The sequence below is a fragment of the Lithobates pipiens genome, unplaced genomic scaffold, assembly GCF_037356315.1.
Source record: "Lithobates pipiens isolate NorthernLeopardFrog02 unplaced genomic scaffold, aLitPip1_a1.2 Scaffold_10, whole genome shotgun sequence".
Taxonomy (NCBI): domain Eukaryota; kingdom Metazoa; phylum Chordata; class Amphibia; order Anura; family Ranidae; genus Lithobates; species Lithobates pipiens.
The window spans coordinates 82,795,483-82,817,732 of NW_027507686.1; the positions used below are offsets into that span (position 1 = coordinate 82,795,483).

At 43.9% G+C, this 22,250-nt stretch overlaps 1 protein-coding gene across 3 annotated transcripts in view; it reads left to right on the forward strand.

The window, feature by feature from the left end:
* RELA (RELA proto-oncogene, NF-kB subunit) overlaps positions 1-22,250 on the forward strand; it is a 102,958-nt gene that overhangs the window by 9,663 nt on the left and 71,045 nt on the right. For 2 of the 3 annotated variants that reach the window (XM_077456335.1, XM_077456324.1), the window contains exon 2: positions 12,120-12,161. The exons of the other annotated variant lie outside the window; for it this stretch is intronic. In XM_077456335.1, coding sequence (XP_077312461.1) covers positions 12,120-12,161 — 42 coding nt within the window. The remainder of the gene's footprint in view (positions 1-12,119; positions 12,162-22,250) is intronic. 3 annotated transcript variants of the gene reach the window in all.

Here is a 22,250-nt window from a genome sequence, read left to right on the forward strand (position 1 = left end):
TTGTACTGCCAGAGGGTTCAAGATGTGGACAAGCAGCGTAAAGATCCACTATTTTCCAAATGGATTTGTCAAGTGATTATTTAAGCTCAGCTTAAAGAAGAAAATTCTTCCTTCTCATATTAAGAGCACATTCATCCAGGGAGATTAGTGCCTCTTGGGTGGTGCATCTTCAGGCCTCTATCACTCAGATCTGTAAGGCCACAACTTGGTCTTTGGTTCAGACGTTTATCAAGATTTTATCAAATCGATATTAAGGCCTCATGCACACGGACGTTTTTACAGCCACTTTTTTGAGCTTTTTTTGCAGCTTAAAAACGGCTGTCCATGTTAGTCTATGGCTTCATGCCCACCTAGGCGTTTTTAAGCTGTAAAAAAAACCCAGGACCAGTGCGTTCCGTGGCGTGGAGCTAGAGCTGTAAAATCGCAGGAAAACGCGCAAAAACGCGCATAAACGCGCAACATATTTTCTTTGTTTTCTGAGTGCTATAGCCAAGAGATGTTTCTTTAAAAACGCTACTTAACGCTAACGCTAAAAAACGCACAAAAACGCCAATGCAAAACGCGGTAAAAATCACGTTTTTAACAACAATTTTTCCAGGCATCGGAGCTAGCTTTGCAGCCAGTTTTTTAAAACGTCCGTGTGCATGAGCACTAAGGGTCATGAGGATATTGCCCTTTGGGCACAGCATATACTGCAGGCTGCAGTATGAGTCCTCTGGCCTCCTGTTTTTTTCTTCTGTCTCCCCTCCCTTCAGTTGCCATTGCTATGGGACATCCCACATAGTAATTACTATGGCTCTGTGTCCCCTGATCTAAGAAAAGAAAATAGGATTTTTTTAAAACGGCCTGTAACCTGTAAAATCCTTTTCTTTGTACATCAGGGGACACAGAGGTCCGCCCCTTCTTGGTATACACTTGTATTGCTTGGCTACAAAACTGAGGACTCCCAGTAATGGGAGGGGTTATATGGTGTGTGTGTGTGTGTGTGTGTGTATATATATATATATATATATATATATATATATATATATATATATATATATATATATATATATATATATATATATATAATATTTAGTTATGGCTCTGTGTCTCCTGATGTACATCAAAGAAAAGAGGATTTTACAGGTAAGCAGTTTTAAAAATCCAATTTTTTTTTTTTTATTACTTTAAATAATAAGAAAAAACTAACCAGTAAAGCTAGCCCATTTTTGTATAATGTGAAAGATTTTACGTTGCGAGAATCGTGATCTTTTTATTCTAAGCAAAAAAATTGTGATTATTTTTATTTGACTTATTTTGGCCAGAATCGTGCAGCTCTACAAGGAACATAGCTGCAGTCATGACCCCGGTATTTGTCCTTTTTCAGCTGGAGATGTTGAATCATTTAAAAGCAATTTCCTGAGGCTCGGAACTTCCACAATCATCACTATGGTCTAAGAAACTGGATGCGAAGAGGATTTTTTTCACTTCTGGTTTCACTCAGATGTAAACAAGCCGTTTAGTGTGAAAGCATCTGATCAAACTAAGGGCCTAGGAGAGATCTGGGTTTGAAAGCCAGCTTTCTGCTGCACATGCATGAGCTGGGCTGTGCTTTGTGAATGGTCCCTCAACCTTCTGGGACCTGTAATGTGTCCCAGACCTACCTATCAAAACTGGGTAATGGGATGACCTAAAGCGGAACTTTCCCTTTAACTTCCTGTCTTGGATATACAAACGGCATCCCCTGTTGGGAGATTTACCCCTCACCTCTTGCTGTTATGACAGTTTCCCCTTACGTTTTCTCTCTGACTGTGGTTGCCAGGGCACATAGAGGTCTTTAATCTCCACAGCAGGGGCATGGACTGCAGCAAAAACTTGGCCGTGTTCTGTATTCAAACTCCTAAAAGGTTTTCCTTTATGTATAGATGAAAGTAATACAATTATAAACTTTACTTTTTTTTTTTTTTTATAACAAACTTGTTATATTTGCCTGCTCTGTGTAATGGATTTGCACATTAGCGTGGGCCCAATACTCTATTTCTGGGGTCACTTGCTATCCCTCCTGGCTTCTCCCTTCTCAGTGTACCACTATAGGAAGCAGTTTTTATTGTGGTACACCTGCAGGCTCGATCCTTAGTCACACTACCTGCTTTTATAGACACAGACAGCACAACTCTGCCCCCCCCCCCGCTCCTTCACCATAGTATTTGACTGACAGCAGTGGGAGCCAAAGACTCCCCCCTGTCTTATTGTAAGAGTGGGAAGAACTGGGCACAGGGCTGGATCGAGTGAGGGTAAGTATAAGGGGGGTGGGGTGACGTTGCTACCTAAACCACATATAATTTTTATTTTTATTTTCCATAATGCAGGGAATGTATAAACCAAAAATTTTCAGCACTGACGCACTTTGACAATTGCGCAGTCATGCAACACTGTACCCAAACAAAATTTTTATAATTTTCTTCCCACAAATAGAGCTTTCTTTTGGTGATATATTTGATCACCTCCCGGGGTTTTTATTTTTTGCTAAGCAAACTAAAGACCAAAATGTAAAAAAAAAAAAAAAAAAAATAACTTTTTGGTTTTCTCATTCACTGATGAGTTGGCACTGATGAGCGGCTGTGACAGGTGTTACTACTGTGCTCTGTCTGGCACTGACAGTATTTGTTATTGGGGCACTGCTGGCGGCTGATGGGCTGTGCTGATAATGTACTGATTATTGGCACAGACCCCCACTCTGACGGGGAGAGTCGCCAATCGGCTCTCCCTGTCAGCGCAAACCGAGGAATGCCGTTTTACCGGCACTTCCTGGTTCCCGCGATGATCAGCTTTGATTGGTCACAGCTGATCAAGTGGTACTTGGCCTCCTTACCACAATCGGGGACACACCGCACTAGCAATCGCAGAGTGCCCTGGAATGTTATCACCTGAAAAAACACTGCAGCCCCAGTGTGAGAGCCCGAGTGCTTCCACACTGGGGCGGTGCGCTTGCTGGACGTTGGAAAGTCCTGCAAGCAGCATCTTTGGGGTGGTGGAGGAGCAGTGTATATACCGCTCCTCCACGCCCCTGCCAATTGAATTGGCACTGCTGCCGAAGCGCCCGAAAAGTGATTCGGCAGCGGCGCTACATGGGCACATTTAACACTTTCTTCAGCCATTAGTGGTGGTCAAAAGCGGCCCACTAGCAGCCGAAAAGCGCTGCTAAAACTAGCGGCATTTTACCGTTAAACGCCCGGCGCAGCTCAGTATGAAAGGGCTCTAAGAAAGTCGGTCCCAGTTGACCACTGAATACAGAAAGTAGGCCTTAAAGAAGACCCTTACCCTAAATAAAGACCTTTTTCTCCTCCTCCCCCCTCCCAATGATTTTGGAACATCCCTACCCCATGAATCAAACATTGAGGTTTTCAGTTAATTACAATTTTTTTTTTTTTTTTTTTTTTTTTTTTTTTTTTTTTTTTTTTGCACAGTATTGAAGTCGGCAAAAAGATGGAGTAAAAAATGTGGTGATCTGGGGCCCTTTCTTTTGGTGGTATTTGATCACCTCCTGTTGTGTTTTTTTTTTTTTTTTTTTTTTTTTTTTTTTTCTTTGTTATAAATGGAGGGGGGGGGGGGGGGGGAGGAAAGACCAAAAATGTTGTTTAGGAAAAAAAAAAATGCAATTTTTCTTTTCGTTATAAAATTTAGCAAATTATTAGATTTTCTTACATTTTTGTCAAAATGTTTACTGCTACATATCTTTGGTAAGTATAACCCAAATTAGTGTGAATTATTATGTGTAAAAAGTTTGTCTATAAGCTATGGTGCCCATCTCATTTCTTGAGACCCTAACAAGCCAGGACAGTACAAATGCCCCTTTTTAGAAAGTAGACAGCCCAAGGTATTTAGTAAAATGCATGGTGCGTTTTTAGTTTGTGTGTTTTTTGTTTTGTTTTTACCCACAATTCTTTGCAAAATTAAGATTTCCCCCCCCCCACAAATTGTCATATTAACAGGTTCTCACAGCAATAGCATACCACAAATTACTGAAATTGCCACCGCGCTGCTGCACCCGGCTCTCCCTCTCTCCTCACACGCTGTACCGATCGGCAGGAGAAGGGAGGAGCTGAACTGGATGCGCTCCGGTTTGTTTAAAAGTGATCACGCCGTCAGTGGATGGCGTGATAATGTGGTAAATGGCCGGTGCCATTTACAGTGATGCGCCGGGTCCCCTTGACTCCAGAGGTCATGCATATTCCCGGGTGCTTGATTCTGGGAGGACATTATTCAGCTATAGCATGGTTAATCCCCCTCAAATTTCAGATAATTTGAGTATTTTCATGAAAATATTCCTAGTAGAAGTGAAAATTCTATTATTGCTACAATGGTCAACATAAAAGTAGTCAAATTCAGAATCTGTCAGGTTATGTCTGCCTTGGGACTGCTTTACCTCAGTTTTCTTGTGCGTTTATGACTAAAAATCTTGAGTCTGCACTGAAAATATTCATACTCGCCTAGATGGCGGCAGCACCGATCCCAGTTGCATCTGTTCCCCGCTAGCTCCACCCCAGGAACCGAATGATCAAGCGCCGCTGATCACTCGGTTCTCCTTTACATTCTAAGCAGAGAGCTGTGACTCAGTCGCCAGCTCTCTGTGCATCCCTCCAACACTCACTGGAGCGCCGGGCTGTGGAGGGCGCTCGGCGTGCAGAGGCTGAACCAGGGCCTGTTCCAGGCATCTGGGTGGATCCCAACTGTAAAATCAAGATCTTTCCCGAGCCTGGACTGATTAAATGACTTCAGGCATGAGCACGACTTTATAATGGGGATAGTGTGCTGCAAACAGAAGACTACAAATCTATAAAGTAGGCTTTAAAGGGGTTGTAAAGTCAGAATGCTTTTTATCTTAATGCATTAAAATAATCCTTCTTTGTGCAGCGCACCCCCCATGCTTACCTGAGGTCCCTGTTTGTCCAGCGATTGCCATGAGTGTCTCAGCCTTTTGAGACTTTCCTTTGTGATTGGCTAGCTGCTGTGTCTCAACCAATTGGAGAGATAGGGGGCTGGGTCGGTGCTCCATGTCTGAATGAAGTGGCTCAGCTCGGGTGATCCCATGGCAAGCTGCTTGTTGTGGGGTCACTGAACAGGAGCACAGAAGGGACCCAAGAAGATGAGGATCTGGGCTGCTCTGTGCAAATCCACTGAAACAGAGCAGGTAAGTAGAACATGTTTTTTAAAGCCTTGTTCTTCTTCTTCTTTATTTTTATTTTTATCCTTATAAAAATAACAAATACCTTTTTAATAAAGTCATAAGATCAGTAGTTTCCTCCTGAGGCAGCGCGTGTGCGTGTGCGTGTGCGTGTGTGTGTGTGGGGGGGGGGGGATATTATTTTTTTTTTTTTTTTTTTTTTCCGTAAGGCTACTTTCGAAGCGTTTCGTTTTCAGGTAGAAAGTTGTGTATTTTTGCTGCAAATTTTGCACCGTTCAAAAGGTCACCAATGTGAAAAAACTGCTGTAATCTGTTTAAAAAGGAGCTCATGTACTTTTGAGCTTCAGGCGTTTTGCCTCAGGCTCCAGAATACTCAGATGTGAACAGGAGCAATTTAAATGAATGGGAGTTTGCTTATTGGGCATTTTTTTTCGGGCATTTTTTATTTATTTTTTTTCAGGCTTTTTATGAGCAGAAAACTCGTGTGCAAATGCAGCCTAAAGCCCAACTTCAGCAAAAATATTTTTGCTTATACCTCACCACCCCCCACCAATCCAGGGTCATTTAACCCCCCCCCCCCCCCCCATACGGCAGCAGGTTGGCGCTCCTGTGAAAATAGCCGTAGCTGTACGTCGGCTCAAGTGGATTCTATGTCCGCCGGTTACCCATGATCACCTAGTACAGAGGCAGAATGGGGATCTGCCTTTGTAAACAAGGCGGCTCCCCATTCTGACAGACATGACAGATCTAGTGATTGGGAACGGTGATCTCTGTAATGTCCAGCCCATCCCACCTACAGTTAGAACAGACCCGGGGAACACAACCCCTTGATTGTCCCCTACTGTTAACCCCTTCCCTGCCAGTGTCATTTTTACATTGATCATTGGTAAAATACCCTGATCAATGTCACTGGTCCCCAAAAAGTGTCATTTGGGGTCAGATTTGTCTGCTGCAATGTCAGTCCCGCTAAAAACTGCAGATTGCTGCCATCGCCAGTAAAAACGATCAAGTCCCTAAATCTATCCCATAGTTTGTAGACCTGATAAGTTTTGCACCAACCAAACAATATACGCCTATTTTCTCATCTAAGCACACCCTCCTTCCTGCATGCCTGAGCTGAGGTCAGATGGATTCCAGGAAGCAAATGCTGCATGAATCATCTGCTCTTTATCAAGATGGCCAAGGCCAGAAATGCTAGAGGATGTTTTTCAACATTATTTCTTCGCAAAATAAAGCATGGAGACATGGATGGGTGAGTTTGCGTTTGAAACGTAACAATTAAACAGTATTTTGTGGTGTTCAGATGCAACGTAGTTCTGTTTCAAAAATGGAATTGGTGTTTTTTTTTTTTTTTTTAGCCAATATGCAGCATAGTTCCACTTTCACCCAGTGATCAGATGGAGAGGGGGGGGGGGGGGGTGCTTGTAGCTTTATCAAAGACCCAGGGTTTTTGTTCAGGCCCCGCTGCCTCCTTTTTTTCCTTTTTTATTTCTGCATTCCCTTGCTTACAGTATCTGCTTTCCTGTAAGGCTTAAAGTGGAGGGCCACCCTGAAAAAAAAAAGAGCATTAATATTATTAAAAAAAGGAAAAAAAAAAAATGTGAAAAAAAAAATGCCTGTTGCTAGGCAGTCTTCCTAATCTGCCTTCTTCCTGCTCCTCTGTGATCTTCGGTCTTCTGGGTAATGGGGCGCGCTGTGTTCTGGGAACTGTATGTTCCCTAACCCTGGGGTGTCCCATTCACAAAGCGCCGCGTGACTCGCGCATGCGCAGTAGGAAACGGGCAGTGAAGCCGCAAGTCTCCACTGCCTGTTTCCCTTAGTGCGAATGGCGGCGCCGGGACCCGAGAGCCGAGGGACATGTCGGCCTCGGCGGCCGACATCGTGGGCGCCCTGGAAAGGTAAGTCTGCTTATTAAGTCAGCAGCTACTTATTTTTTTTTTTTTTTTTTTTTTTTGCTGCTGACTTTAAAAAAATAAAATACATTTTTTTTTTTTTATAGCTGAAACACCGCTTTAATGTACATAGGACGTTTTTGTAACTTTTCATGAACGATTTAACTTGACAGATAATAACCCACATTTAAAAGGTCAGTTTTGCTGTGTTTGCGTTTTAGGCCTCTTGTACGCTGCTGCTAAACTGACATTTAGGAGCTGTTGGGCATTTTATTCAACTGCTTTTTGAACTCTCCTCTGTTATCTTATCAGTACATGTACACAGGATCGTTTATAGTAGTTTCTAGGCAGTTGAGTTTAGAGGCTTTTTTTGGAAAGTAAAAAAATTAGCTCAGATGCTGAGTTTAGAGGCATTTCAAGTGCTAAACGCGGTAACTTGCGTTTTTAGTCGCGTTTCGTTTTATAGCCGTTTTTTCATTTTTGGCTATTTTGAAAAAAAAAGTGTGTGGGTGTTTGTGTGGGTTTTATTTTTTATTTTTTTTGATTTATTTTTTTAAAACTCTTCTAAATGTAAACGCGGCAAAACGAATGTTGGTTACTATCTGTCAAGTTAAATCGCTCAGGTGAGTTTTAAAAAGTCCCAAGCCTTATGAGCGTTGCGGGGGGGGCGGCAATACATTTTTATTTTTTTATTTTTTTTCTCAAATAGCCAAAAATGAAGAAACTCCTCTGAACGACACGCAAGTTACCGCATTTAGAGGCATTTCAAGCGCCAAACGCTTCTCAAATTCAGCGTCTGAACTCTTTTTTTTTTTTTATTTTTTTTTGCTGTCCAAAAAAGGCCTCTAAACTGAACTGCCTAGAAACAACTATAAACATCCTGTGTATGTGTACTGATAAGATAACAGAGGAGAGTTCAAAAGCAGTTGAAGTAAATGCCCAACAGCCCCTAAACATCCATTTACCAGCAGAAGTGTACATGAGGCCTAAGATGACTGGAGAAAACGGTAGTTTCCAGCAACCTTTTCAGAGTAGCAAAGATTTGGTGTTTGTCACAGAGCTTTGTAACCACCGCATTCTTTTTAATCCAGTGCTACACCATTTTTTCTAGAATGTTTGTTTACTTTTAGATAGACTGGAGAGGGATTAGGACACCTGTCATGATTTATTTGTTTTCTTTTTATTGCTTTTTTTTGTCCTGGTTGGAGAAATGTACCCTCTCTGTTTTTGTTTTCATCACTGAGAGAAAATCCCAAAATAGGCACGACTCTTACACGATGAAAAAAGTCAGATCCTAATGGAATGACTTTTTCTCTAATCTACAGCAGTAGGCTTAAACTGGTTATAAAGGCAAAACGTTTTTACCATTTTCTGTATTAAGGTAAAAAAATCTTTCAAAAGTTGCTCCCCCCCAGCCCCCCTTAACCACTTGAGACCCGCGCTATAGTCGAATGACGGCTACAGCGCGGATCTCCTTTCCCGGGACTACGTCTATTGACGTCATCCCGTGCACGAGCGGCCTGCGCGCCCCGCTCTGTGATCGGCGAGTCTGTGAGACTCGCCTAATCACCGATCCGAGCAAGGGGTCGATCCCGATCCCTTATCACGTGGCCAATGACAGCTGATCATGTGATACAACGGAGCCGGTAATCGGTTATTATTCCTCCTCGTGCTGACAGCGCGAGGAGGAAAAAAAAGCCGATCACCACAGTGCCACCCAGCAGTGCCCACAGTGCCACCCAGCAGTGCCCACAGTGCCACCCAGCAGTGCCCACAATCTGCCTCAACTAAGGTGCTGCACCCCAGTGCCACCTATCAGTCCCATCTATCAGTGGTACCTTTTAGTGCCACCCATCCGTGCCCATCGGTGCCGCCTTATCTGTGCCTATCAGTGCCCACCAGTGCAGCCTATCAGTGCTGCCTCATCAGCGCACTTCAATGAAGGAGAAAAATGACCTGTTTGCAAAATTTTATAACAAACTATTAAACATGATTTATTTTTTTTTTGCATCTTTTTTTGTTTGTTTAGCAAAAAATAAAACTCCCAGCTGTAATTTAATACCACCAAAAGAAAGCTCTATTTGTGGGAAATAAATGATAAAAATTTCATTTGGGTACAGTGTTGTATGACCGCGCAATTGTCATTCAAAGTGCATCAGCGCTGAAAGCTGAAAATTGGTCTGGGACTGAGGGGGGTTTAAGTGCCCAGTAAGCAAGTGGTTAAACACCTGAGCCAGTTCTCAGTCCAGCGCTGTGCCTGTTTGCAACAGCTCTTTTCCCCCTCTTCTCACAGGAGACTCTGCAACAATGGGAACCATTGGCTCCTGCGCTTGTCAGTCAAATCCTGTGAGGTGGGCAGGGCCGAACCGCGTTATTTGTATGTCTCGATGCATGCAGCCTGGCTTGGGATCAAACCGGTACATCTCCATCAGCGGCAATTGCCGACAATGGCGTTGCCAGAATCGGTGCACTGCTGCATTGGTTCCCAAAATTAGTTTCTGTACTACAGGGTGCAATTTCCATAGACCTCTGTACAGCAACCCACGCAAATGTCTCTGAAATTGCCCCCAAAGTCGGGACTGACATGCAGGAATGAAAATCCTGTGAGTTCAGATGAACTCGCGCACTTTAATTCCCACATGTCCATGTGAACCAGGGATAAGTCCCTCCTAAAGGTAATAAGAAATTACATACACGGCTTGCTAAATATAGTAAGAGTTCTCTATTTGCTGGAAAATGTTCAGACATCATTGTTTTCAGGGATGTCCTAAAAGTTTACGGAGTAGGAGATAGCCGGACAGTTTGTGGTATGGTGTTCCATAGGATGGGAGGCTCTGGAGAAGTCCTGAGGAGGAGATGGGGAGCTAGGAAGCAAATGTCTTGGGAGGAGCGAAGAGGATGGTTTGAGTGATATTTGGAGACAAGATTGGTGATGTAGCTTAGGGCAGAGTTGTAAATTAGCTTTGTATGTTCTTGTTGGGGTTTTTTTTTTTTTTTTTTTATTCGTTTGGCAATGGGAAGCCAGTGGAGGGATTGGCAGAGAGGGGTGGCAGACACTGAATGTCTGGTAAGGTGCATGAGTCTGGCAGCAAGATTCATGATGGAATGAAGAGGGGATGAGCCTGCAAGGCAGTGAATATAAGTGTGACTATGGTGTTAAACCTGGGTGCTACATGACAGATTTCGGCTGCTGGATGATGCGCTTTGTTTAAATAAGCCACAGCTTTAAAAAAAAAAATCTCCAGTCTTAATGATCATTTTATATCTTTTATTGGGGTACAAGATTTTAAAACCTCTAATGTAGTAATATGAAATTTTGATTTCCCGACTAGACGAGTTGATATGCAAATTAGCAGATGTCTGACATCCTGACAGATTAAAGTGGTTCTTCTCCCTGAAAATAAAATATTAAGTCGGCAGCTACAAATACTGCTGATTTTTAACAATAGGACACTTGCCTGTCCAGGGATTCAGCACTGTCCTCACCTGAGCTTGTTTTTGGTTCCCACTGCGCATTCTGAATGGTCCTGCATCTGGGACCTGTAATGTGTCCTAGAAGGCTGCGGTGGAAGGAGGGGGTTGGACAACTTGGAGCACCACAGAGATCTGACCATAAGTAGGAGCGGGTACCTGTCAAAACCTAAAACATTAAGTCAGCAGCTACTAATACTGCAGCTGCTGACTTTTAAAATATGGACCCTTGCCTATCCAGGGCACCCGCAATGTCCGCACCTGAAGCCGACCCATCCCTCAGCTCTGGGTGGAGGCGCTGGCATCTTAAGTAAGGGAATAGGGAAGTGACAGCCTGGTTCCCTACTGTACATGCGCAAGTCGCACTGCATGTTCTGAGTGGTCCCTTCTGTCTTCTGGGACCTGTGTGATTCCCAGAAGACAGCGAAGTAGGGGCCAGACATGGCGTAGATCACTGCAGATGCTGCGGCGAAAGATCGAGAAATACCTGTATTAGGCTGGGTTCACACCGCTGCGGCAGCGAGAACCGGATGTGATTCGCACCGCACTGCAGTGCAAATCACATCCGATCTCTGTGCAATGCGAGTTCAGCCATACAGATAGTATGGCTGAATTCGCATCGCACCCGCCGCAAACTCGCACGGGACCCTCTTTTTTTTTTTTTTTTTTTTTTTTTTTTTTTTGGTCCGCAGCAGAATCGGATCGCATGGGTGTTCACACCATGCGATCAGCTTCCTGTCCGAGTTTGCAGATCGCACTGCGATATGCGAACTGATCTGGGGGTGTCATTAACATTTCACTGACACTCCCAGCAGTCCGCATAGGGCAGTGTGAACTGCCGGCGGGAGGCATGCGATGCGGGAAAACGCAGCGGATTCGCGGCGTTCCTGCATCGCTCCGGTGTGAACCCAGCCTTAGACTGGTATCTGCTCCCACCCCCCCTACCCCCTGGAAGGTGCCAAATGTGACACGGGAGGGGGGGTGGAATCCGAAGAGCGGAAGTTCCATTTTTGGGTGGAACTCTGCTTTAACAAAAGGAATGGCAACAGCCAGCCTTCTCACTTTAGAGAGCAGGGAGTCCTGGATTTTTATTTGACATTGGCAGCATTCCTCTTACAAAGAACACATTTACTAATCTCTGTTGGCGCTGTCAGTTTGCGAAATGGAGGATCACCTAATGAAAGAAGCTATGTACAGGGGCGTGTGAATGCACCGTAAAGTACAACTCCAGGAGATTAGAAGATTTCCCCTTGTGGTGTGGGGCTGCGCCTGCATTGCAAGGGATCACTTCTCATTTAAGTCTAGGGGGTATGGAAAAGAGGATTTGCTTACCCGCTCCTCCGTGCTACTAGGCTGGTCCCCACTGTGTCTTTCCCATGCTCCAGCGGTCCATGTCATAAAGACAAATACAAAGCTCTGTATTGGACTTGAAGAACAGCCAGCCAGGGTAAAACAAAATTGTTCAGTACACCAGACTCTTGCAATTAAGAAATGTTTTATATTTTGTTTTATATTTTGTTTTAAATTCCTGCTATTGTCCTATGAGCAATATGTCCTTTTTTTAAAAATGTATTTTTAATCTTTTACAGATTTACTAAATACGTTGATGTCAAAAGAGTGGATTGTATCAAGTAAGAGGATATTTGCTGTCATATCTGTTTTTTGTGCATGTTTTGCATAAAGCATATCTTAACCCAAGAACAGAAGTGTAATGCATTGCAGCTTAGCAGCCTTTTGATGTGGTAGCTCCGGTAGGGTTTTTTTTTTTCAGCACTTTCCTTTTATTACCTGCTTATTTTGCCTATAATGCACTTCCTACCCTAGAGTGATAACATTCACTATATTGCTTCTGTAGAGGAGCAGCATTTCTACCTTAAAGTGGTGTTGCCACCAAAAAATTAAAAGCTGCTTAAAATTCATTAAAAAAAATAATTGGCAAAAAAAAAAATTTTTACTTCACCTCTAAATACCGGTTGCTAGGGGGTCCCTCGTAATCTGCCTTCTTCATTGCCCGGGCTGGTGACATCACTTCCCCTCGCGCTGCACATTCACCTGGGACCTGTCATGTGTCCCAGGTGACTGTACGGCGTATCACGGCGCCCTGCGCCGCTCGCGCATGCGCAGTGGGTGCCCGGCTGTGAAGCCACAGCCGGGTGCCCACAGTATGCATGACGGCGCCGCGAGCGGAGCGGGGGGGCTTCGTTCCCCCGCATCGCTGGACCCTGGGGCAGGTAAGTGTCCGATTATTAAAAGCCAGCAGCTGCAGTATTTGTAGCTGCTGACTTTTAATTTTTTTTTTTTTTTTTTTTTAGGGGGTACCCCACTTTAAGACATGACTAGAACGCCTCCCATTCTCTGATCTATAACTTTGTGTGGTTTGTAGTCAACATAGATAGCTGGGCACAATGTAATGTCTATAAATACAGCAGAGGCAGAACATTGGATGTTATTTGCTTACAAAATGTCTGGCAGGATCAACTTTTTAATTATTATTATTATTTTTTAATGACCTATTTAACCAAAAGTGGCCAGAGTTTTTTTGACAAAGTTTAACCTTTTTTTTTTTTTTTTTTTTTTTTTACTGAAATACAGTGTACTGCACATCTGTATTAAATATAAGATTAAAATAGTAAGTGGGGTTGCTCTCCTAAAATTATTTGAAATTCATAACATAATTATCACATATCTGAATGATGCTAGTTACAGAGTAAGTTATATAATATCCAGTTACTTCTCTTTTTTTTTTTTTTTTTGTCATTTTATTCTGCATATTTGCACATTTGCTCTATTTATTTGCACATTCATTTATTTAATTATTTTGCACATTGTGGACCAGATTGCTTTGATTTTGCACAATAGCACTTTATTTCAAAAGACGTAACTGGATATTATATCTTACTCTGTACCTAGCATCACTTGGATATATAATAATTATGTTATGAATTTCAAATAATTTAGGAGCGCAACACCACCTATTTTAATATTTTTTATATTTAGTTAACAGTTTGACCCTTACTGTGGATGCCTCACCTATATAGAATACTTGAATTCCCTTTTAGCGCAGGAGTACTTCATATTAAATATATACCGTTGGCCTATTTCCTTGTGTATGAGAGTCACCTCATGGGCTTTCCATCCATATTGGTGAGGATTCCTGCACAGTGCTGGAGTGCCTTCTCCTTGAGATTGGGGGTCCTCTGTGTTTCCAGGATCTTTTCAGAAGGTCCATTAGGTCATCCAGTCCAGCATTGTGAGTAGATGCCAAGTTGCAGAGTAAAATACAGGGAAGCTATATGCTGTCAGGTTGTACTGCCATAAAACTTACAGAACAACGCCTCATGATGCTAACAAGAAAATGGCTGGAGTCTTAGAAGAATGGACTATCCAGCTCTGCTGGGGGAAAAGTCTAACCATGATTCACTAGCATCATTGCTTAAACTAGTTTCTACTAACCATCTATCTGGATTGGTCTTGCCTCGGCCTAGGGTGCATTACCTTGACCCCACTGAACTGGATTTTGTGGGTGCTTGCCTGAAAGTGACCTTCAGGCACTGGATTCTGCGTTAAAGTGTTTAACCCCAAAAAAACTAATTCTGCTCCTTTTTAAAAGCATGTTATACAGCACAGTGCTTGTGCTGTGTCATTTGGCCTCCTGTAACACCTGAAATGCCTGGCTATGCCCTCCTCTCTGTAAACTGACCATGATTTATCATGGCTGCTGAGCCCTGATATCATGGTCAGTTTTGACTCCTGTGTCCTCTCTCTCACCCCCTCCCCGCCTGTCATCTGTGTATGTGTGTTAGAGCTACCCCTCTCCTGACACTATTAGTAGTAGGCATTTAAACTTTAAACATACGGCCAGCCCTTCTCTTGTATCCGGGTATAACACTAGGTATATGTTTATGTGGAAAACAGTACTTCTAAATACCATTTTTGCAGATCTCTCCAGAGAGGTCACGTGACTCCTGGCCATTCTCCACCCCATCTATGAGCTACCGCAGCAGGAGCTGAGTGGGCAGCACAGTGGTCATGTGACTTCCTGGCTGACATCAGCAGGAGACCTCAGCTCCTTCCGCTGAATCCCTGGATTGCAGTAGAAAAGTGGACAGGAGTCGCGTGACCGGCCTGACGAGACCTGCAAAAAAAGGTATATAGAAGCTTCGTTGGCCACAAATACTTACACTGTGTTTATAGGTAGATACGAGAGAGGTTAGGATAACAAAAACTTTAAGCTTTCCAGACCCTGTTCTGGTATGAAATTAGCCATTTTCAGGTCCAGGGCTGTTGGCATTGTCTCCTGTGCTTGCCCTGTCTCTGAAGACTCGTCGGGCTGCCAAGGGCACATAAAGATGCTATTATGGTTTACTGAAGTATAATTACAAGCATTTCATAAGTGTCAAAGGCTTTTATTGGGACAAAAATGAAAATAAAACTTAAAAAACAAATGGGACTTTATATGAGCCGTGACCATCCAGTACACAAGACTCCATCCCCAATATTGGATAGGAGAAAGGGAAAGGGGAAAAAAATGGACAGCGGGACTTTGCATGAAACAGATTGCTTGGGGTGAATTACTTCAATCAATCTAATACAGTCAATTACTATTTTATTGGAAACACATCGGGAGGTAGTACAATAGGTATATTAATAGTAATCAAGTATATGATGTACAAAATTAAATAATATAATGGTCGCATAGTTCAATAAAATTCATGATACAATAATAATAATGAACATGACACAGTAAACAGTAGACCAGCAGTACATTCCAAAGTGTATATATAATAGCCAATAAAATGGATTAATGATTGGAGTAGACCAGACCCATAGTGAAATCATGGCCGCCAGGGCATGGCGTTCATTGGTAAAGAGCTCGACGCGTTTCGTGGATCGTCTCCACTCATCAGGAGCAGCTGTATATTGGAACACCTATGATAAATCATATATTAGAACAATAATCAATGGTAATTGATTATATACATAGGCACAGAGGGGGAGCATATCAATGGTCCTAGCCACTCTTACCTATGGATGACAGATAAAATATATGGTGAATAATGATGATAGTTTACATCAGAAAACATTGGAAGGGGTATAGTAGCCTCCCCGGGAGCTGGGGTGACAACCTTGATTTAGCAACCGGACCATAAAGATTATTTGAAAGGTCCTTGTGGGTAGGGTTCATTCGGCCAAGTGGCACTCATAAAAATGAATCCAGAAACACTAGTGAAAGACAAAAAAATATATATAGAACTAATATTAGTCAAGTGTGAAGTCAGGAAAGTAGAATAGACAGATAAGAAAGGAAAGGAATAGGTGGGGAGTGCCAGCAAGATCCGTGATGGTCACCAAAAAAGAAACAGAACAAATTGTGCAAACTAGTACATTAGGGTAAAAATAACCAACAGAGAAGTGGCACACACACCATAAAGAGCCCCCAGGGGCCCCAACCCAGAAGTTAGGTTTACCTGGGATTACACAAAGCAGTGTCCAGTAAAGGAGTGAAAAATAAGTGTAAGGGCAATTGGAGCCGAAATTGAACCCTTATAAAGACAAAGCAGTGTAGGAAAAAAGAGGGTCCGTAGCACCACCAAGGATGTACACCGACGTCACGCAAAAGATATGTCCAATTTGAAGGAGTAGAAGCATCCACGTCTGAGCGACTATACCCCTTCCAATGTTTTCTGATGTAAACTATCATCATTATTCACCATATATTTTATCTGTCATCCATAGGTAAGAGTGGCTAGGACCATTGATATGCTCCCCCTCTGTGCCTATGTATATAATCAATTACCATTGATTATTGTTCTAATATATGAGTTATCATAGGTGTTCCAATATACAGCTGCTCCTGATGAGTGGAGACGATCCACGAAACGCGTCGAGCTCTTTACCAATGAACGCCATGCCCTGGCGGCCATGATTTCACTATGGGTCTGGTCTACTCCAATCATTAATCCATTTTATTGGCTATTATATATACACTTTGGAATGTACTGCTGGTCTACTGTTTACTGTGTCATGTTCATTATTATTATTGTATCATGAATTTTATTGAACTATGCGACCATTATATTATTTAATTTTGTACATCATATACTTGATTACTATTAATATACCTATTGTACTACCTCCCGATGTGTTTCCAATAAAATAGTAATTGACTGTATTTGATTGAAGTAATTCACCCCAAGCAATCTGTTTCATGCAAAGTCCCGCTGTCCATTTTTTTCCCCTTTCCCTTTCTCCTATCCAAAGGCTTTTATTGGCAATTATGTTACGTTCAATATTTGCAGTGTTGACCTGTCTTTTTCCAGACCACTGCAATTCACCCTGGTATGCTGTCAATCAACTTCCAGTCCACATCCTGACTGATGGCAGCCCATTCTTGCATAATTAATGCTTAGTTTGGCTGTTTTTGTACCATTCTTTAGTCATGGCTGTGTTCTTAGGGAAAATTGTGAGGGAGCACACTCCCTTGGCTGAGAAGCCACCCCACACATGAATGGTCTTAGAATGCTTTACGGTTGGCATGACACAGGACTGATGGTAGCACTCGCCTTTTCTGTTTTTTTCCGGATGGCCCAAACAATCGGAAAGGGCCGATCGGAAAGGGCTGAAGACTAAAGGACTTTACCCCAGTAGTCCAATCCCTGCACTTTTTTTTTTTTTTTTTTTTTTTTTTTCCCTAATTTTTTTCCTGGAGAGAAGTGGCTTCTTTGCTGCCCTTCTTGACACAAGGCCATCTTCCAAAGTCTTCGCCTCACTTTATGTGCTGATGCACTCGCCCCTGGCTCATGCCATTCTTTAGCAAGCTCTGCACTGGTGGTGCCCCGATCCTGCAGCTGAATCAATTGTAGGAGATGGTCCTGGTGTTTGCTGGATTTCCTTGGGCTTTTTTGGACTTTCCTGATTCCAACTTGATCAACATTAGTTACAGAGTTTATAGAGTGATTTCCAGCCTTGTGCTTGTCAACACTGACACCTCTGTTAATGAGAGGATTGCTGAAATTTCAGAAGATTCCAGGGAGGAAGGGGGAGCAGGATGCCTGTCAATGCTGGGCACCCTCTCAGCCCCCCCCCCCCCCCAAAAAAATGACATGCCAAATCTGCCATGTCATGGGTCACCAGTACTTAAAGCGGAAGTTCCTTTTTTGGGTGGAGCTCCACTTTAAGTTTATTTTTCATGGCAAAGAGGGACCTTGCAATTTGTATGATCACTCATTCTGGAGTATGTTGAAAGAGGGACATTGCAATTCATATGATCACTCATTCTGGAGTATGTTGAAAGGCTTTGTAGGGGGAGCCTGAGAGGGCTATTTAACCCTTTCCCGCCGAGCGTACGCAGGCATCCGGGGGTTATACCGGGATGATGCCCGCACCTGCAGGCATCATCCCGGTACCGTTTTTTGCAGCAGGCGATTGGCTATCCAGGTATAACAACCGATGCGGCTAAAAGCCGCTTGGCTGTTATGCCGGAGGAGCGGGAGGGGACGTCCCCCCCCCCTCCCGCCACCTCTCGCGGCTGCTACCGGTGCTCCCGCTTGATCGGGAGCACCGATTCCGTGTCCGATGCCTCCGGCTGCTGCGGAGGAACTGGAACGAAGCCGTAATCGGCTTCGTTACAGTCTCCTCATCGTAAACACGGAAGCGACGTCATGACGTCACTTCCCGTTTACTCGGCTGCCAATGGCGCCGGTTTTAAAAAAAATATCCGGTATTCAGAATCGCCGTTTTCGGCGATCTGAATACATTGAAGTGTAAAGGAGGGGTGGGGGGTCTTTTAGACCCCCGATCCCTCCATAAAGAGGACCTGTCACCACCTATTACTGTCACAAGGGATGTTTACATTCCTTGTGACAGCAATAAAAGTGATCAATTTTTTTTTTTTTTTTTAAAACAATTTAGTTATTTTTAAATAAATAAAAAAAAAAAAAAAATTTTTTTTTAAAGCGCCCGTCGTCCCCGCGAGCCCGCGAAGCAAAGAAAACGCATACGGAAGTCGCGTATGTAAACGGTGTTCAAATCACACATGTGAGGTATAGCCGCGATCGTCAGAGCGAGAGCAATAATTCTAGCACTAGACCTCCTCTGTAACGCTAACCTGGTAACCGTAAAAAATTTTTTAAAGCGTCGCCTATTTGAGATTTTTAGGTACCGTACTTTGTCGTCAATCTACAAGTGCGTGCAATTATAAAGTGTGACATGTTTGGTATCTATTTACTCGGCGTAACATTATCTTTCACATTACGCAAAAAAATTGGGCTAATTTTACTGTTTTTTTTTTATTCATGAAAGTGTCCCTTTTCCCAAAAAGTTGCGTTTAAAACACCACTGCGCAAATACCGTGTGACATAAAATATTGCAACAATCGCCGTTTTGTTCTCTAGAGTCTCTGCTAAAAATATATATATATATATATATATATATATATATATATATATATATATATTAGTAATGTTTGGGGGTTCCAAGTAATTTTCTAGCAAAAAATATGGATTTTAACTTGTAAACACCAAATTCCAAAAATAGGCTTAGTCATGAAAGGGTTAAACCTCCTCCTCTGTCAGGGCCGGGGTTGTTGGGACTTCTGCGTGGGCGGCAGTAGAGCCTGTCTGGTGTTTGGGCTTGGCGTTTTCTGGGTTGGAGCGATGTCGCCCCCCTCCCCCCCGTCATTTCTGGGTTTCACCGCGTTCACCTGGGTGGAGGCCGCTCTGCCGTCTGCCTTGCAGCCCATGTTCCAGCAGCGTGTGTGGTTGGGGGGGGGGGGGTCAGTCCAGCCATCCTCCACCACCCTCCACTCCCTCTGGATAGCATGTCGCCTGCCCGTGTTCATGCCAGGGGGGAGTGGGGGTGCAACTGTAATTTTTTATTTTTATTTTTATTTTACATGTCACTCTCCCTGCCGGCCGGCTGATTCTCCCTGAGTGGAGGGAGGGGGTGATCAGCCGCCGCTGGCTCTGCTCCCATACACGGCCATCGCCAAGAGCTGTCAAGAGCCCGCCTGGTGATTGGCGGCTGCTAGATCCTCTCTCCCCTTGGTCATGTGGCCGGGGGGGGGGGGGTGTTTCTGTCCTAATGTGCATCTCTGTGGGTCTTAGTGCTCGCGGGAGGTAATGGGCTGCCACCCGCCAGTCGCTCATTTCCTCCCCGCATGCTAGCATCGCTGCAGCAGTGTCAGAGGATCTCAGTCCACCAGGTTGCTGCTTTACTTGTTTAATTTTCTTTGGTCAGTGTTTCTATCACACCCAGTGTTCTGCCCAGGTTTTTCTGTGATAGCGGTCTTAGTGTTCTGCCAGCGTTTTCTTGTCATGGCGTTCTGCCAGCGTTTTCTTGTCATGGCGTTCTGCCAGCGTTTTCTTGTCATGGCGTTCTGCCAAGCATTTTTTCGTTTTGCCCCAGGGTTGCGGTCTTAGTGTTCTACCCCAGGATTTCTGTCAGGGTTTTCACACCAGAATTCTGTCGCAGTGGTCCGCCCAGCTTTCTGTCATAGGGGTCCGCCCCAGCATGCTGCCCAGCATTCTGCCCAAGCTTTTCTGTCATAGTGTTCTGCCCCAGCATTTCTGTCATTGCATGCTTTCCTGTCAGTGTTCTGCCCCAGCTTTTTTCTGGCTCGGCATGCAGTCTTAGCATTTCGGTCATAGCGTTTCTGCCCCAGGATTCTACTGTTGCTTCGCTGTCTCAGTTTTTCTGTTATAGCATTTCGGTCATAGCGTTTCTGCCCCAGGATTCTACTGTTGCTTCGCTGTCTCAGTTTTTCTGTTATAGCGTTTCTGCCCCAGGTTTTCTGGCGTTGCATTTATGCCTCCAGCGTTTTCAGTCTTGGTTTGCTGTCATGGTGTTCTGCCCCTGGATTTCTGTCTCTACGTTTCTGCATCAGCGTTAAGTTTCAGCGTTTCTATCATAGCGTGGTCTCTGTCATAGCGTTGATGTCTTTATGTTGCTGCCTAGCATGTCTGTCATAGTATTTCAGCCTTGATGGCGTACTCTGGTAGTCCTTTGTCGTAGTTTGTCATATCCCAGCGTGTCTGTGTCTTGTTTGTACCTGGGTCAGATAGCTAGGGCTCACACGTCAGGATCTGTCACGTCTGCGGATCCATACGGGCTGAGGTTTTTGTTTAATTGTCCGCAATCTTCTCGCCCGTATACCATATGTCATACGATGCATGTTCATTCGCCACACTAGCCCTGAGTTTTCAGTTAGTTATCTGTCTCTGCTGCAGGCTCATTTACCACTCACATGGGGCGGGGGGTTCGTCGTCGGGTTCATTCACCCGCAGTGGTATTGACATTTCTGCTCCTGTTTCATTCTTGGGTGGCGGCATTGTTGTTCTCCGGTCTGGTTGTCTGTCATTTCTCTAGTTTGTGTTTCAGCTTGGGCCGTCTTGGCATCCATATTGATATCAACCATGCTTGCACTCACTTCCATCTGCCCGGCCGTTTTTGGGGGCTAGTTGATTGGTGCTGATGTCATTTCGCCACGAGGCTCACCCTTGGGTCAAAAGCAGTCGCTAATTTTTTTTCTTTAGTTGATGTCCTATTGTGTTGAGGCCCTGGTTACTGCCCAGGGATGCATGGTCTCTCTCAGGGTGTGTGCTAAGCCACGTGCCCTTGATGGTCCTTGGAGTTTGGGCGGACGTCCTAATGATTCTGGATTCCACTCTTGGCTCTGATTTTGTCTAACGTATTGCCTGGAGTTTTACTTGGGGATGTCAGTCCAGTCGGTTTTTCCGATTCCCCAGCCTGTTCCAAGTAGGGGAGGACTTCAGTCACCTTGGGTATGACTGTCACATGCCATGGGACTATTTCCCTGGGAGGGAGTCTGGCCCTCCTTCCTCGGTTCAGGTTTGACAACATTATTGCCATGGTGCATGGGCTTTATCCGCATACTCCACCACATCCATCAGGTATCCAGCTTTTCGCTCTCCTGCTAGTGGTCTTTTTTGCCACTCATCTCACCCTTTTGGGGGTGGGGGCTATGTCCCTGAGCTATTTCACTGGTGTTGAGGCGTTTCGCCATCTTTTGCAGGGGTTCCTTGGGCCAGGCCTTGTTCCTTCTCCCCACGTATCTGCTCATTTCACAAGCAGTTCATTCTCGGGTCTGGGTGTCTCGGGCATCGGGCTCAATTCAATCTTTCAGGGGATGTTTCAGTTGGGTTCGGGGTTGTTTTGCAGGTTCTTTAGGGGGTTCCTTCTCATCACCAGTCAGGAGTCGGTGTGTTCTTTTGTCACAGCATATACTTTCTGGTTACTTGCTGGGTAGTTACTGTCGCCATCCGGGAGCACGCCATTATCCGTGATGGTTCATTACCTTCCCTTCTTCACCTAAATTTGTGTCTTTTTTGCCCTCCTTTTTAGGCATACTGACCAGCTAGGCCAAGGCACACCTCAGGCCTTGGTTCTTAGGAGTATCGCATTGAAGACTCTGACTACAAATGTAAATTGCCATCACAAAAAGTGAGGCAGCAGACTTTGTGAAAATGTAATATTGTCATTCTCAAAACTTTGTTAGGGCTGTATATGGGCACAATGGCAGCTATATGGACACTAGAGCTGCACGATTCTGACTAATCACAATTCTCGCAGTGTAACATCTTTTACATTATACATAAATTTGATCAACTTTACTTTATTTTATTTTTTCCAATTCATTAATGTGTATTTTTTATTAAAAAAAATTGCATTTGAAAGACTGCTGTGCAAATACAGTGTGACAT